The sequence below is a fragment of the Eschrichtius robustus genome, chromosome 13 (assembly GCF_028021215.1).
Source record: "Eschrichtius robustus isolate mEscRob2 chromosome 13, mEscRob2.pri, whole genome shotgun sequence".
Lineage (NCBI taxonomy): Eukaryota > Metazoa > Chordata > Mammalia > Artiodactyla > Eschrichtiidae > Eschrichtius > Eschrichtius robustus.
Window position 1 is genome coordinate 22,492,363 of NC_090836.1, and position 18,020 is coordinate 22,510,382.

Here is an 18,020-nt window from a genome sequence, read left to right on the forward strand (position 1 = left end):
TCAGATGGCAAGAAATTAAGAACCAATTGAAATGAATAGTCAGGTATCCCAAAGTACCAAGGTATCTATCATTATGCTCAAAATGAACCATTTCAGTTTACTGTACTTACTCCTGATTTTCTTCTGCCACTTCATCTCATTGTAGAGATCTTCCGTTTGCTGGAAAAAGTCATTCACTTTACTTCCTTGTTCATCCCTTTCCGTGGTATTGAACACACGGCACTTGGATTCTCGCGTGAGGTATTCACATATGTTGGGGACGGGAAACACTATTTGCTCCATTGTCCTATCATGCCGAACAATCTGAAAACATTAATTTGCATTTCTTTCAGGCGTCGGATGGTCTTAAACTATTTTCTGTTTTTAGCATGACTTTATTAATGATACTTTATGACTTCAGTTATGAAAAAATAGACCAACTTGAAGTATCTGAAACAGTCCTTTACATTTTTCTCTTTAAATGAGAGAAATTAACTGGACTAATGTATTATAAATATTATATTTTGTTATAAATAACAAAAGAAAATCTTTATTCTTTCTGGATTAGCATTAAACTCTTGCCACGCATTTTTATTTTCATGAAGTACATCAGAGAACTAAGAGGGTCTTAACTGGCAAGTGATTGGCTATGTAATCTTAAGCACAGCACTTGGTATATTTTTATCCTGCTGTTAGCCTGTTCTTCCTAAAAAGGGCTGTTGGGGAACAAATGACATATACAACATGATGTGCCCTGAGTTCTACAGAGAAAAATGCTTTATGTCATTAAAATGTGGCAAAACATATTTTTGTAGGTATAACATCCATTCAAGCATATACCCAGATGTAAATAGTCATTATTTTGTACTTCTCATTTGGTATTTGTAAGAATTTAAACAACAACAACAACAACAAAACCTAGGGCAAATGTTTTCATACAGCTTTCCTATGTCACAAGGGTTTGTGTAGACTAGGTCTCAAGCTTCATATTTATGTACTCTACCTAGCCCTCAAGAATGAATCACAGGATTGGTTTAAGGCAAAAGAGTCATTCTATTTCCCTTTGACTGGTATGGTGATGAGCAAATAGCCTAGCTCTGGGAAATGAGGCATAAGGAGAAATATCCTGGGGTTGTGAGGTGCTCCCAGGAAAGATTTTGCTTCCCGAAAAGACAGAAAGCCACATGAGACAGATAAAATAACAACAAGAAATCAAATACACAACACAAAAGCTCTTTTTTGCCTGTACCGTCTTTCTTCCTGCTTAGAACAAAAGGTGGTGATGATACTTAAAACTTTGGCAGCCATTTTGCAACCATGAAGTGACATATCACCAGTATAATAAGGAAGATTTAGCAGAAGAGATGGGAAAGGTCTGAGTGTTTGAAGACATCACTGAGTCATTTAATCAATTACAGAACTACTGGTACCTCCAGACTTCCCATTATGTGGGATAATCAAACATTTTTATTGTTTAAAAAATTGTCAGTCTGGTATTCTTTTACTTGTAACTGAAGCTACCTTAAATGGTATGTTATATACACAGGCCACATACTAGAATACTTTCATAAAACAAAGAAGAAATTTGTAGTGGTAAATACAATTCTTGAACATAGGCTAAAAAAATCAATTGTACAAAAGAAGAATTGGACCTATTTGGTATGGTAAGCAACTATGTGTGGGAAAAAAGGGTTTACTTGATCCAACAGTGTCAAACGTTTAAAAAAAACTCAGGGTGCATTTAAGAAATAATGTTCTGATCACTAAAAGCCAAGCTTTTCAGCCCCTTTAGGACACGTCATGTTTGATCTTGGTTGTTACATTTTACAAGGGGCATTGACAGACTGGAGGGATTACTGAAAGAGATGGGAATGTGTTAACCGTAAAAAGCCAAAAATGTATACTTTTTAAAATATACTTATTCAACAAATGCTTATTCAGTCCTTAGGCGAGGAGTCCTGGGAAATTCAAAGTGAAAAAACAACATGAATCCCTATCTATAAAAGCTTGTATTGCTTACTAATCACAATGGTTCTTCAAATGTTAGAGGCAAGCTGTCGTGTTGACAGGGTAGCAAATATTCGGAACAGTAGGCAAACATAAAAGTGGGCTAGAGTGCAAGTTTTATCAAAAAATAACTTTCTAATTATTGGAGTTATTCCAAATTGGATGTTTCCTCCTGAAGTGGTGAGATCACTATCACAGGAAGAATTTAAAGCAGAAACAGGATCCTTATAAAGCAATTCCTCCTTGGATAGGAGAACAGACTAGGTAACCCACAAGGTCCTTCCTATTTCCCAGGGTCTTTGAGTCTATAACATATAGACAAACTATTATTTTCAACAATACTCATTATTATGCTTAGGCTCCAAGAACAGTGTTCAGTTTTGGAAATAAAAGGATGATCAGGACTAGCTTCTGCCCCAAATAGGGGACAAGTTACCCAGAAGAAGCTAACAGTATTCCCACATGACACATTAACAGAATGATCAAACTGCTGTGGGAGCATAGTGGGATGAAATTAATGAATGCCTGAAGGAAGGAGGGGAGTCCTCTCTGAATAGGTCATATGAGCTGGTCTTTGAACGAACATGAGGATTGGTCAAAGCGAAGAATTTAGATCATCAACTCAGACTACTCCTTTGAACCCTTAACTTCTATATCCAACTTAATGCATTCCTCAAAGTCACCTCAAATTCAATTTATCCAAGAATCAGCAAATGATCTTCCTGTTCATTTTATCTGCCAAAGCTAGGATCCCCATGCATAACACCAGTTTCTGTCCATTTATTCAAACCAGAAGCCCCAGGGGCATCCTTTTCCCCAGTATTTCCCTCACCTTACATGTGCAATCCAATATCAAGCATCAAGCCCTTTACATATGTATATGTGTGTGTGTGTTATAATATATGTGTGCCTATTTTCTCTAATCAAGTCATCTTCAGTACCACCATTTCTCCCTTTTCTATCTTCCTATTTCATCTACCTGCATTCTTTGCCTCATTCCCTTTTCCAATCTCTTTTCCAAACAGCAACTTCAGTAATCTTTTGAAGAGAGTCATTCCCCTTCCTATGTTCTTTCACCTTCCCTTCATTTAATTCTACCTGAAATCCCATGCCCAAACTTTAGTAGAGAGGAACCTCTACTTATTCTTTTAATATATACTTTATGACAACCTTCTCTGTGAAATCCATCCTGAAATTCCCCAGGCACAGTTAATCACTATTTTCTCTAAATTTCGCTGGCCTTTGTTTATACAATTACTACACAGAATGACCTTCTCTATGTGTATGTAATTGGTAAAGAGTAAAGGCTCAGTAAACATTTACCGAATATATGTATTTACAGCTAAATCTCTCCTCACTGCTGGGAACCAATAAAAGTCCAGCTTCAATAACAGCCTCTGTCTCTCACACACAAGTATTAACCCAACCTCTACCTCTGGCCCACCTGCTATTCTACCTGCCCATTCTGTCTACCATTCCTGATATTCTCTTCTAATCACTGGCTTTGTACTTTGGCCTCCGGGACCTTCTGCAGAACCTTGGTGGTTTGATGATTTATTCGTATCAATTTCTCCGGCTTCCTGACTTTGCCAGCTTCCCAGTTCCTAAGCACCTGATGTAGTGAGCAATGTTTTTGCTGCTGGTCCGGCTCATGCACTGCACTAAGTCAAGTCTACCACCAAAGCTATTAATGTTTATAAACGTGAGCAAGGGATTCATTTTGAGACACAAAGTAATAATTCTCATGATTGCAAAGGTTTGGCAACAGTAAACAAGAAGGTACAGTGATTATGTACCTTGAGAGTTAATAGCAGTGATGCCATCATGCACTCTGCTGAAAACTAAAAATATCTGCCAAAGTGAATGAATGTGTGAATGTAAATTGCGAGTGACAGGCGTCAACTACTCCGCTCACTTCTGCCTGATTAGCTCTGCCAACCAGTGTCAAAATGATACCATAGCTAGTGAATGACAGCCAGATGGGTCTCACAACACAAAATGATTAAGGCCATGTTGACCCACACCTCCTGAACTGCCACCAGCCCTTCAATAAGGTCTCATTTACGGGGGTGGGACTGAATTGCTGCAAAGTGAAATGGACATTGTTAAACCATTTCAAGCTCATGCTATCAACATGAAAACTTTGCTAGTGCCTTCCGTTTTTCCCATCCTTCTGAATACTTTCTTGCACAGAGATCTCTACTTTAATAAGCTTTCCATAGTTTTTAAAAAGAAACCATTTCTTGAATGATAATATCCACTATAATAATCCTGTCTCTAAAATATCACTGCTCTGCAATGATCTCTTCCAGGACCAAAAGAAAACAAACAAAAAAAAACAACCTTATTAATTATAAAAGAGAATTTACATATATTTCTGGTCAAAAAATAAAGACAACTCTGAAAGATGTGCACATGAATTTCTTATACGTCACTGCTCACATCTCTCCTTTTGGTATATATACTTTTACAGTTTACATCACTCAATTCTACTTCGTTGTTCTAGGAAACAATAATGAAAATGGTCTGAAAGAGAAAGTACACATATCTTTTCACAGTTGGTCCCATTCAAGAAATAATAGATGGTTACCTCGATCTGTGCAGTGTGGTTGGCATAATACTTTAAGGCTTCATCACCGTCATCTGGATCGGATCCTGGTTTGAGCATCTGCTGCAAGAGTTTGTTGTGGCGTGCCAACTAGAGGGGAAAAGAGGGAAGAAATGTTTTAGGACTTTTTTTTTCCCCTGTCCTGGGGACAGACTTTGAAAATACTTTGTCCACTTGTATACATAGCTTCACAGTTCTGGGGTTAATGGCAATTAATTCCATTTCAGGAAAGCATGTCTATTTGAAAGGCATAAATAACAACGTCACTAGAGCAATCTTACATTTTTATTTGGCGATATAGCTTCTTAGCATGAGAAGACTGTGTCTTGCCCAGAGTAGGTATTCAATTACTATTTGTTGACTAAATACACATCTTCAATAATGTATAATTGTGCCAGGAAGAAGAAAAGCCCACAGTGATATATAATTGATACTCCTTATAATAAATAACTTGATGAACACGGTGATAGTTCAGTGGGTAGTGGTACCAATATAAACGGCAGCTTCTTATATACACATAAATAGGTATCTATGTTTCCTACAGCACCCAATCAAAGCTCTACAGTTAGCAGTTTGTACTAAAATCCTATGCTTCTACATGTTCATATGTCAATATTGGTGCTTTATGAGTACAGATCTCAGTTTTATTGTAATTGAAACCGAACATTTAAAACACAAAAATTTCACCATAAATTATCTTAACCTGCTGTTGATAGAAGTAATCTTTCTCGTTTGAATGTCTATGGCATTTGTTGGTCAGTTCTCTCACTTTGTAGATAACTAATACCTATTGCCTTCAGATATCTCTTTTATGGTTGTCTTGAACAATCTCTAAAACCTCATAATGTCTTTAACCTTTCAGATTTTCTATTAAGCCTCAAGTTCCCTGAGGGCTTCTAGTAACAAAGAATCTGCCATATAATTCTTTTATTCCTAGTACCATTCCTATCTCTTACTCTGTGCCAGGTACTATCCTAAACATTTAAGTACATGAACGCATTTGATCCTAGGAAGAAATCCTCGGGTAAGCACTCTTATCCTCATTTTACAGATAGAAAAACTGAGGCACAGACCATTTAAGGAAATTGTCTGTGAGAATGTAGTTTTCCATCTAATAATAGAGCCAGTACTGAATGCAAGCAGTGTGGTTCCAGAGTCAATACTCTTTATCAACATTAAAGAGCAATAAATAAGTCTTTGTATTACTCATGAAATGTTACTGTTAATTGTAAGTATAAAGAATGGAGATAAATTTTAAACAATAATCCAGAGCCTATAAAACTAAAACTAAATAAACAGCATCCTTGTTAGTGATAATTTGATAAGTTATTCATTCCATTGATGTTGCTCATTTTTGAAACTATTATTTTAGAATTGGCTTTCAGGGATATTTATAAATCACTCAAGAAAGCCATTTCCGGGGCTTCCCTGGAGGCGCAGTTGTTGAGAATCTGCCTGCCAATGCAGGGGACACGGGTTCGAGCCCTGGCCTGGGAAGATCCCACATCCCGCGGAGCAACTGGGCCCGTGAGCCACAACTACTGAGCTTGCGCGTCTGGAGCCTGTGCTCCGCAGCAAGAGAGGCCGCGATAGTGAGAGGCCCGCGCACCGCGATGAAGAGTGGCCCCCACTCGCCGCAACTAGAGAAAGCCCTCGCACAGAAACGAAGACCCAACACAGCCATAAATAAATAAATAAATAAACAAATAAATAAATAAAAAGAAAGCCATTTCCTGTTTTATATTTACATTTTATTTTTGACTGAAATGTGAATTATACAGATTTTATTACAAACCACAGTCATAAAACTTGTTGTGACTTGTAGGTGTTTCTAAAAATCTAAATGAGTTTCAAAGGATAAAACTATGGTAATCATTTAGGCACATGAGCATATGTTTTAAGAAATGGCCAGTTCTTCAAAGCATGGACTGGCATGATTTGTGTACAGATTGGATCTGGGGCATGAGAGAAAGAGAGGAGTTCAGGGTGACTCCAAAATTATTGACCTGAGCGACTGAAAGTTTAGAAATGTTGCTTACTAAGGAAAAATGCAGGAGGAGCATATTCAGGCGGTGAGTATCTGGACTTTGGTTTTAGACACATGAAGCTTTAGACATCATCCAAAGGGAGAAGGCGAGCAGGCTGTTGACATTTGTCAGGAGTTCTGGGCAGAGGCTGGGGCTGGAGCTAAATGTCAGGGGTCATCAGTATATGACTGGTATTTGAAACCATGAACCTTAGTGAGATCACCTAAAGTAAGCTTAGTGAGATCACCTAAAGTAAGACAGAGAAAGGAGATCTAAGGAACTCTGACAGAGGCTAGAAAGATGAGAGGCATCAGCAAAGCAGACTGAGAAAATTGGGCCAGTGAAGTAGGAGCAAAACCAGTGAAATCAGGTGTCCTGGCAGCCAAGTGAAGAAAGAACTTTAAAAAATGGAGGCAGCGATCATCTGCATCAAATCAGATGAGGAGTGGGAAGTGGTCACTTGTTTACCAACTTGGAAGTCATGGTAACCTTGACAACAGCAGGTCAGGCAGTGGTGGGCACCAACGCCTAGCTGTAGTGAGTTTAAGTAAGAATGAGAGGAGGAGAAGTACAAACGATGAATGTAGGCAGATCTTGAAGAGTGTTGCTCTAAGGGGGGAGCCAAGAAATAAGGTGGTAGCTAGAGAAAGGGACAGGGTAAAAGGGAGGATTTTTTTTTAAGATGGCAATTATAACGTCATGTTTGTTTGAGAGAGATGGAACATTTGCTAAAGCAATGTCTTGACTAGGTGAGAATGGAATGATCTAGTATATAAGTGGAAGAACTTGCCTCAGATAGAAACAAGTTCAGCCACAGTGTCAGCAGAGAATACGGGTGGGCAGTTGTGGTGGATACACAGAGTAGTTCTTTTCTGGTTACTTTTATTTTCTCAGTGGAGTAAAAAGCTGACAAGGAGGATGAGAGAGGTTTGGGAATTTGAGGAAGAGAAGGTATGGAACAGTCTGCTAGGGAAAGTGAATGGACTTGGAAAATGGGATTGTCAGGAAACCCCAAGGGTCCCACTTCTGCTATGGTCAAAGTGAGGGCAATAAGCATCTTTGTGTTTTTCTCCCTTGATGTTCATCTGTCAGGGTCCAGACATGGAGTAAGCAGAGTTGTAATTAATGAGGTTGTGGTTTTGCTGGGTGAGGTCAACAACGTACAAAAAAGAGAGAGGTGGAATTTAAGAGTCTATGCGAGGAATGTATATGCGACCATGGAATCCAAGCTGAATAAGGAAGGAAATGAAGTCAGGAGGGACATGAAAAGGTGACAGGATCAACGAATTGTAGCTTCTAACGTGGTTTTAAAATGTGTTGGGAGTTAGGTGGGAGAAGGAAGGGCCAGTTAGGGAGGGCTAGTCAGAGTGAGCTACTCGGAATGGAGCTTACCGACAGAGTGCAGGGAGCAGTGATCAGCAAGGACCAGGTTTCAGGAGTGTCTATCATCTCATTGCTTCTCACACCTCCACACCACCCTGGTCCCAGTCACCATCTCCTCTCGCCTGGAATTCTGCAATAGCCTCGTACCTGGTCTCCTGGCTCCACCCTTGTCTTTCGGAGTCGCCTTAACCCAGGAGCTGGTGTCATCTTTTTGATCAGATGATGCCTCTTTTCTGCCCCAAACCCTCGGGCGGCTGTCACCTCATTTAGAGCCTGAGCCCCATCCTCACCGTGGCCAAGAAGGATGACAGAATCTGGCCCTGCTCCCTTTCTGGACTCCTCTCCTGCTACCCTCCCCACAGTCCCAGCCCCACTGGGCTCCTGCCTGTTCCTTCAACCCGAGAAGCACATTCCCATCTCAGGGATTTCGCAGTTGCGGTTCCCTTGGCCTGGATTCTCTTCCTCTGGATCCCCGCATGGCTTGTTCCCTAGCCCTACTTCAGGACTCCTTCCAAATATTGTCTTAGCAATAACCATGCTTTCAGAGACCAACTCCCTCACCTCCCCCCAAACATCTAACTCCATTTCCCGCTTTATTTTTCTCCATGGCACACACTACAACATACCATATTTTATCATTGATCTATTAGTTATCTCCCCCTGAAGAAAGTAAGCGTATGCTCTTAGAGGACATGGGTTTTCATCTGGTTTGTTCACTGCTGTTCACTGTTCCAAGGCTTAGAACGGTGTCTGGTACATATTAGATGCTCAATACATATTTGTTTAATCGACTGAATGTAAGTCTTTAAATCTTAAATTATGGAGAGCTTCCCAAGGTGAGACATTAATTTGAATAATTTCTTTTAAATTTATTTATTAAAACACTTTTCTTTTTTCTTCTCTTTTTTCTTTTTCAACTGATGTATAGTTAATTTACAATGTTGTGTTAGTTTCAAGTGTACAATAGACTGTTAATATGTGTGTGTATATATTATATATGTATATATATATATATATATATATATATATATATATATATATATATTCTTTTTCAGATTCTTTTCCATTGTAAGTTATTACAAGATATTGAGTAGAGCTCCCTGTGCTATGCAGTAGGTCCCTGTTGTTTATCTGTTTTATATATAGTAGTTGTATCTGTTAATCCCAATCTCCTCATTTATCTCCACCCACCGCCACCCCCCCCCACCATCCCCTTTGGTAACCATAAGTTTGTTTTCTATGTCTGTGAGTCTATCTTTGTTTTGTAAATAAGTTCATTTGTAAAAAAAAAGCTTTTACCTCTTTATAGTCACTTTATAGTGTCAAAATTGCTATAACTATTTTAAGAAACCACTAATGCTATTTTATGTGATATAATTAATAGTACAAATCTATACAAATAATTTTTATTTCATCCTGCTCAACAGAAACATGATAGGCCCTCTCTCTTTCCTTCAGTCTTAATGAAATGATCCTACATTTGTCTTGGTTGATTGCAGATAAGGGGCACTCTAAAAGGCACTTTAAAAAATGCCTAGGCCTCCCTTCACATGTTCAAACATTTAAAATAATATTTTCATTCATGATTATATAAGTAATCTATACAAATCTTGGAAAATTTGAAATATATAATTTTTTAAAATAAAAAAAATAGAAGTAATTGTACCATTTTTTTCTACCTGGATGTCTTTTATATCCTTTGTAACTGATGGCCTTTCCTGACTAAAGTCACCTAGTTTCTTTTTCCTTGTTCTGTGTTCAGATAGTTCCCTGTACATATCTAGATAGTATAATTTCTCATACTGTATCTTAGTAACTATTATTTCTCTCCAACAGGCTGTGACATGCTTGAGGAAAAGTGCCTGGTCTTACTCACCTCTACATTCTCAGAGTCAAAAACAGAACTTGGTACATCAAATAGACAAAAATAAATATTTGTCGAATCAGTAAAGAAATGGGTTAATTAATGACATTCATTATGCACTTAAGTGAGCAAGGACCCATAAATCTCAGTAAATTATCTCTCTGTTTTCTCCTCGATAAGAGAGAAAGGCCAAAGAAATCTGATTAGATATCAGATGATGATAGAATTCCCAGTGTTTGCAGAAATAAAATATTTTAATATTTTTTCTTGTCTCATAGTTATTCATGTACTTCTATCCCTTCTGCTAGATTGTAAACTATTTGGAGAGGAAGGGACTGGATACTCAAAAAATGCTGAATTGAATTGAACTCTTTATGAAGCAAGGATAGCATTCCTATTATACAGACAAAATACAAAAGAAGTAGAGTATCTCACTGATTCTGAAATGTGTGAAAATGACTGGTATCAGTATAGAGCTCTCTTGGTCCAAATTTATAGTTTACTAAAAAGCACAGTACAAATTCTCAGAGACCAATTAACATATGTCCAATTGTTTTTTAAAGAAAGATTTAGTCCCCTATTTATGCAATTCTATAAAAAATATCATGTAGAATGGCCACACTGCCAACCAGAGATATCAGTTTTTCCTTAGAGATGGGGGTCTTCGCTCTGGCCACATTTTGTCCGCTATACCTGCCATGTACCTTTTTATATGACATAAAAAAAGAAAAACAACCCCAGCACCCAAAGATGCAATGGCATCATTTAGTATTACATTCTTTGGAAACCAAAGGTGAAAACACTTGATAAGTTTCTGGACAAGTATAGCACATCTGTCGAGAGCCATCACAGTAAGAAATCTAATTTAAATCCTAATGAAAACCTGGAAAACAGCTAATTAAAATAATCAAGGATAGCCATATTACAATATCCAACTGTACTTGACAGAGACCCTCACCACAGTACTCGAAATCAGCTGATGTCACAACACACCATAGTCTGGAAAACCAACCAGCAATCAATATTAGTAATAATGAGAATCTGAACATGGGCAACAGTACTGAATGTCAAAAGGGATAATGTCATAGGTGGGAAAACTCTGGGTTCTAGAAAAACTGGTAATCCACAACAATCTTTGTAAGGCAAAATAGTAGCAATTGTTTTATATATGATGTGGGTTTACATTTGTCATACCTGCTTAGTAAGGGATGCCAAAATGATTTTACTAATAAAGAACTCTCATTAGCTCATTATTACAAACAGAAAAACTAGCCCTGAGATAATCTGTTGTCTATCATAACAGAAAAATTTTAAAACAAAATGCAATGTAATCATGGGCAGATATAAGCATATATATAAGTGAGGAAGGGATCAAAAGCTTTGGTGGATAGTCAGCCTTATAAAAGAATCAAGACATCCCTATGAAGCAAAGGACTACCAAGAAGGGCTAGCGATTCTTTCACTATATGTTGAAAAGAAAGGTGAAAATCATGTACCTCATTATTAATTATGACATAGTTGTAATTTAGTTAAATATATATACAACACTGAATAGAAATTAACATATGTATATGTATATACACATACTTGTAAGCACAAACCTTATACATAAACACATATAACCTACAGCAGGGTCTCTGACTAACATTGTGCAGTTTTTAAAATCCAAGACTGGGGAATAAAGATGACAGACTTGGGTTTTTCATTTTTAGCAGCATCCCTTATTAAACCATTTCACATTTGTCTTCTTATCATTAGGATTTTAGTGTTCATTTCAGTTTGGGTCCAAGTAAGGTTGGAGTGAAAAAACCAAGCAATTGCACTTGAACATTATTCAACAATAATTATTCTTTGGCACCTCTCATCTGTGAACTTTTTCATGTAAGCTCCACTTTTATTAATTGGTAAAACTGACACGGCTACCAGCTTTCCAAAGATCACAAAGTGAGCCACAGCCTGAAGTCAGAATAATTGCCTTATCTGCTTAGGTTTGGTACACTGCTTTTATACCAAACACTCTTCTTGTTTGAAGCAGAGAGAAATCAGCAAAAGAGGATATAAACTAAGGTTTTCACCTATTCTAAAAGGCTTAAAATACACAAGTCTTGTACTTTCAAAACATCTATTTTTCTCTGATTTTGTGATTCTGTTATGTGCAAAGCATAGAACTATTGTGGGATTATAGAGATAAGTAGACACTTTCTTCTTTTAAGCAACCTACTTTCTAGTTGGAGGAATTAAAACAATTACAGAAATGTAATTAAAAGAGGGAAAACAAGGGCAGAAATACAAGGAATCACATTTGGTTGGTGGTACTGGGAAAGGAATCATGTAAGAAATACATCCGATAAAGGTTTTAAAGAATAGAGAAAATGATGAAGGGGAAGGAGGATGGCATGAAGAAGCCATTCTAATGTAGAGAGGGATCTGCATGAACCAAGTCATAGAGAGTGGATAGCACGAGACGGGACTAGAATTTGGAGTCACACTAAATGCTCATGTGAGGAGTTTGAATAGAGAATACTTCTGTGGGTTGAACTGTGTCCACCAAAAAGATACGTTCAAGTTCTAACCCCCAGGACCTGTGAAACTGACCTTATTTGGAAATAAGGTCTTTGCAGGTATAATGAAATCAAGATGAGGTCATACTGGATATTGGTGGGCCCTAATCCAATGACTAGTGTCCTTATAAGAAGAAGGAAATTTGGATACACACACACACACACACACACACACACAGAGAATGCCAACTGATGACAGGAGAGATGGGAGTGATACAAGCCAAGGAATACCAAGGATTGCCAGCAACCACCAGAAACTAGGACGAAGCAGGGAAGGATCCTACCCTAGAGCGTTCAGAGAGAGCTTGGCCCTGCCAACACTTTGATTTAGAACTTCTAGCCCCCAAAACTGTGAGAGAACAAAAACCTGCTGTTTTAAGCTATCAAGTTTGCGGTAATTTGTTACAGCAGCCCGAGGAAGCTGTCTTAGTCTGTTCAGGCTGTGATAACAAAAATATCATAGACTGGGTGGCTTATAAACAGAAACTTATTTCTCACATTTCTGGATGCTGGGAAGTCCAAGATCAAAGCAGCAGCAGATTCGATATTTAAGGAGAGCTCACTTCCTCACAGTCAGATGTCTTCTCATTATAACCTCATTGGTGGAAAAGGCAAGGGATCTCTCTCAGGCCTCTTTCATAGGGCACTAATCCCATTCAGAAGGGCTCCACCATCATGACCTAATCACCTCCCAAAGGCCCCACCTCCTAATACCTCCTAATACCATCACATTAGGCATTAGGATTCAACATATGAATTTTGGTGAGACATAAACATTCAATCTATAGCAAAAGCTAATACAAACCATAAAGGAATTTTTCTCTTAACTGTGGCAAGATAAACTGAGATCCTTACCTATTCTTTTTGCTTCTGTTGGAAAAGGAATTGGGGGATTAGAGAGAATCCATTTGGGAAAGGTGCCATCTGTCCAGAGCTACTCTCAGGACTGTGAGGTCCTTTATAAAGAAAATAGATCAAAGAAGAAATAACTCTCCTTCTAGCATGTGGTTGCCAGAATTATTATTCTGTTAGGAGTAGGGTCAAAGCCATGTTCAGAAGAAGAAAAGGTTTACTCACATGAGGCAGTTCAGCCCTGCGGTCTTGACAAGAAGACAGTCACCGTGGCAGGCGGTGTTTGCACTAAGATACTTTAGAGGAGAATCAGCTTCAGGCCCCCCAGTAGACAGGAGCACCCCCTTCCCACTTCAGGCAGCAGAGTTCAGGCTGCAGGAAACCCCCATTAATATTCACCTCATGTCTGAGGTTAAGCAGTGAAGGGCTCCTTTCCCAAGGAGGAAATGGTGGCCTTTCCCAAAGAAGGGAGGTGATAATATTAGAAAGTTGGAGGAGGGGTCAGATGAGGAGGAGAGGAAGTGGGAAGGGTATTATAGATGGGCTATGGGAAGCAGAGGAAAGTGCTGATTCACCACCAACCAGAGTAATGGAATGGGTTAGCTGGGAAAAGTAACGAATCTCAGTCTTTCTTAAAAAGTCAGTTAAAAAATCCCTTTTTCTCTTTCTCAGGCTTCCCTGTTCCTTAGGCAAACACAGTTAGCCATATTATCTTGAGCAGAATTTGGACTTTAATCAGAATGAGAGAGAAAAAAGGCAATATTCATTTTTCTGGATTTCCAAATAGGTTCATGAGAATCCAAAGAGAAAGCCCCAAAGAAAGCGTGACCAACCGGGAAGCTGGCAATGGACAGAAGAGAGAACAGAGGGGGTGTTCATTCTGAGAAATACCTTTTGGCACCCTGGGAAAGAGATGGGGCAAACTCCTGAGCACCTTGCCAGGCAGCTGTGGAGGATTCATAAACCACCAGCCCAAAGGACCCCAGACCCGAAGGAAAGCATGAGATCTCAAGACTGTTTTCTCTCCTCCCTGCCGCATACACGCAACCACAGGGAAGTAAGGAACTGGTCCCTTCCCTCCGCCTGCAGGACTGAAAGAGGGATCCTGGAAAGCCAGCATTACCCTACGTTAGAGTATCGTTATCCAAGGAGTTTAAAAAACATAGCTTTTCCTTAACTAATATCTAAAATAAATTCTTTATGGTTCTTAGAGATCAGTTTATTATTTCCATTTTACAATGGTGGCCAAACTAAGATAAAGATACATGCAAAATGACAAGAAATTTGCAAAAATTTTCAAAACTCCTAATTTCCAGATGATCTAGACTCCTATTCATGAGGGTCTGTCTGAAATTATAGTAAAATCAATAAAAGACCTTTAATGATTATAATAAATATGATAGTTCAACCCCTGAAGCAGGGCAAAGAAGGAGAGGGGGGAGAAAAGGCAAGAAATTATGCATTTTTAAATGATTGAAAATAGTAAGTTTTCTAGGTACTAAGGTTGTGACAGGAAGCATTACAAATTGTTGTGATGAAGAATCTAGCTTTCCTACTGATGGCTAATATTCATGCTAATACAAAGGTTCTCAGAATGTGGTCCAGGCCAGCGATATCAGCATCACCTGAGAACTCATGAGAAATGTAGTTTCTTAGGTCCCACCTCACCTTCAGGGGGTGAACTCTGCGGGTGAGGCCCAGCAACCTGGTTTAACCAGCCCTCTAGGAGATTCCAATCCTGCTAACAGAATCCTGGTGCTTAATATGTTTTATCACCATGACCAACTTATATTCTTGACAGGAAATCCCCTTTTTTGTAATATAAAATTAAACATAAAAGAAGCAACTTTTTTAAAAGAAGTTTTTTCCTTTAAAAACCTATAAGAAAAATGTAAACATTTATTAAATACTCTTAATAACAGTAGTTTACTGAATCCATTTTTCAAAAAAAATTGAAATTGGGATCAGACATATCAAAAGTATTCCATTTAATTAAAAGAAAACTGGTCACTTATCACTCATGGCTTCCAATTTCTGAGCTCACTTTGCTCTTTTAAAAAGATTTCTGTACTCACTATTTACAATAGCCAGGACATGGAAGCAACCTAAATGTCTATCGACAAAGGAATGGATAAAGAAGATGTGGTACAGATATACAATGGAATATTACTCAGCCATTAAGAAAGAAATAATGCCATTTGCAGCAACAAGGATGGACATAAAGATTGTGATACTGAATGAAGTAAGTCAGACAGAGAAGGACTAATATCGTGTGATATCACTTACATGTGGAATCTAAAAAAAAATGGTACAAATGAACTTATTTACAAAACAGAAATAGAGTTACAGATGTAGAAAACAATCTTATGGTTACCAGAGAGGAATGAGGGGGGAGGGATAAATTGGGAGATTGGGATTGACATACACACACTACTGTATATAAAGTAGATAACTAATAAGGGCCTACTGTATAGCAACAGGGAACTCTACTCAATACTCTGTAATGACATATGGGAAAAGAATCTAAAAAAGAGTGAATATACGTACACATAGAACTGATTCACTTTGCCGTACAGCAGAAAGTAACACACACTGTAGATCAACTATACTCCAATAAAAATTTTAAAAAATAAATAAAAAGACTTCTATACTAAAATCCCATTCAAATAAAAAAAAGTTTATTAGAAGGTTTATGTAATTATACTATATAATAAATATATTCGTTTATAAAATTAGTTTATAAGTGTATTTTCATGAGTAGATGAACAAAATTACCTTCTAAAGCAAGCTTTTCCCTACAATTATTTGTCATATTTATTCTTTAGTTTCATTTCTTCAACTAAAACAGGTCACACTTTCTCCTACCTTAATACTTAGAAGCTATATATATTAGTATTTTATTAAGAATTTATCATTTTAAGGGGAAATACCTGCCATTTTACATTGTTTCATGCAAACTTTAGCAAAGTATAAATCTGAACTGCTTCTGATGTCAATGTAAGAATGTACATCAGTATTTTCTGAATAACTAAAAACTACATGAAAATAAACTGTATGTTAAGTAGGTCATCTTCTCTGAAATCTGTATTTTACAAAAATATTCTATATTACTCATTGTTGGCAGTGTCCTAGTCAAAATAAATAAAATATTTCATGGTGAAAAGCAAGAAAAAAAAGCCAATTCTACATGTTTAGTGAGCTTACCCGAAATACAGATAAACATTAATATAAGACAAAGAAGGCAACAGCTGATGTCTAGGAAACCCCAAAATGATGTACATTCAGAGTTTTTGGCTTTTGTTTTGTAGAATTGATGACAGACATTTCTTCAGACTCTATTTCTTTTTGATGTAAATAAAGACACATCTTTGAAATTTGTGGGTCTTACTATTCCCATAGAGGAAGTAATGCATTTCTTCAGACCCAGAGATAAGAGGATAATAATACTTTAGTATTATTATCTAGAAATAATAATAGAAATAAAGCATCTAGAAATAAATTTGCTGGATATTTACCATCACGTCCCCTCCTCAGTGATTTTTCAAATGTGGCTTGGGAAACACTAGCAGAACAGAAGGATCCTTCTCCATGACAATTAAAATAATGAAATGTGAGTGTGAATTATTATTTATTTGATGTTAGTGTATCTCCCTCACCTAGAATATAAGTCCTGGGAGGACAGGAATTTTGTTTTGTTCACGGTTGTGTCCCATGTAACTAGAACACTGTTTAGCATGGAACAGCTCCTTAATAAATATTTATTGGATGGATGGATAGCTGGATGGATGGGTGGATGGCAGGCATAGAGTTTTTGTTCAATTTTTAATGGTAAATGTGTTTAATTTTCCAAAAGAGATTGATTTTTAGAAAATACTGAATTACAATCTGTGTATGTGAAAGATGTTCTAATTCCTTTCTGGAATAAAGCAGTCGTTTACTTACAACATAAAGAAATTAGGAATTATAGCATTGCTTCTCTCTTCAAAAGTATTCTGATTCTTTCATTGTTTCTAGTGATCTTTTTTTTTCCCCCCAAGGAAAGCACCAAGAGGTGAAGAAAGCCATCGCTTTGAGGGCTTTGACCATATTAAAGTAGGTCTTATGGTTGGCTGGGAAAACTTAGAGAATTCTTGCTCTCAAAGTAATTGTTGGAATAAGTGGGATTATTATTCACACTAAGGGACTATCTCTGGTTCTGTCCCTGACCTTTCATGGGAACACGTACACATCCCTTGACCTTTTTATGTCTAATTTACTGGGCTGTGAAATAACAGTAATACATGCAATACCATATCAAAGAGAATTACTGGAGGGTCTGTGCTTCTAATGCCCCTGACATTCCTCAACCAACCAGACTTAGTGAAGAGCTCAGTATTACTATTCTACTCTCCTTCATGATAAACCTCGTCTAAGAATGAGTCAATTGCTTTCCTCTTGCTCGTAGTCTTGACAAAGCCATTTGAAAGTGGCCTAATTAAAGGCTTGGAATCCTAATGATGATTTTCACAACAGTTCTCACACTGCCAGTGTGCTCAGGAATCCAATCTGAAGTGCACAGATGAGCCAGATGTAAAATCAGGGGTGGAGTGTGGGGAGCTGAGAGGAAGCACTGCGAGATAATTTTCAGGAACCTCAAGCTCAGTTGCTTGAAAGCGTTTCAACCTCCGGTTTCTGCAGCTTTCTATTTCTGAGTTACATCAGACTGAGAAATACCATGCTAGTGCAGTCTCTATGTTTAA

The 18,020-nt window shown here is 37.7% G+C and overlaps 1 protein-coding gene across 2 annotated transcripts in view; it reads right to left on the bottom strand.

Annotated features, from left to right (window-relative positions):
• ITPR2 (inositol 1,4,5-trisphosphate receptor type 2) overlaps window positions 1-18,020 on the bottom strand; it is a 524,186-nt gene that overhangs the window by 109,459 nt on the left and 396,707 nt on the right. For both annotated transcript variants that reach the window (XM_068561342.1, XM_068561340.1), the window contains 2 exons: window positions 4,577-4,684; window positions 111-303 (listed from right to left, as the gene is read on the bottom strand). In XM_068561342.1, coding sequence (XP_068417443.1) covers window positions 111-303; window positions 4,577-4,684 — 301 coding nt within the window. The remainder of the gene's footprint in view (window positions 1-110; window positions 304-4,576; window positions 4,685-18,020) is intronic.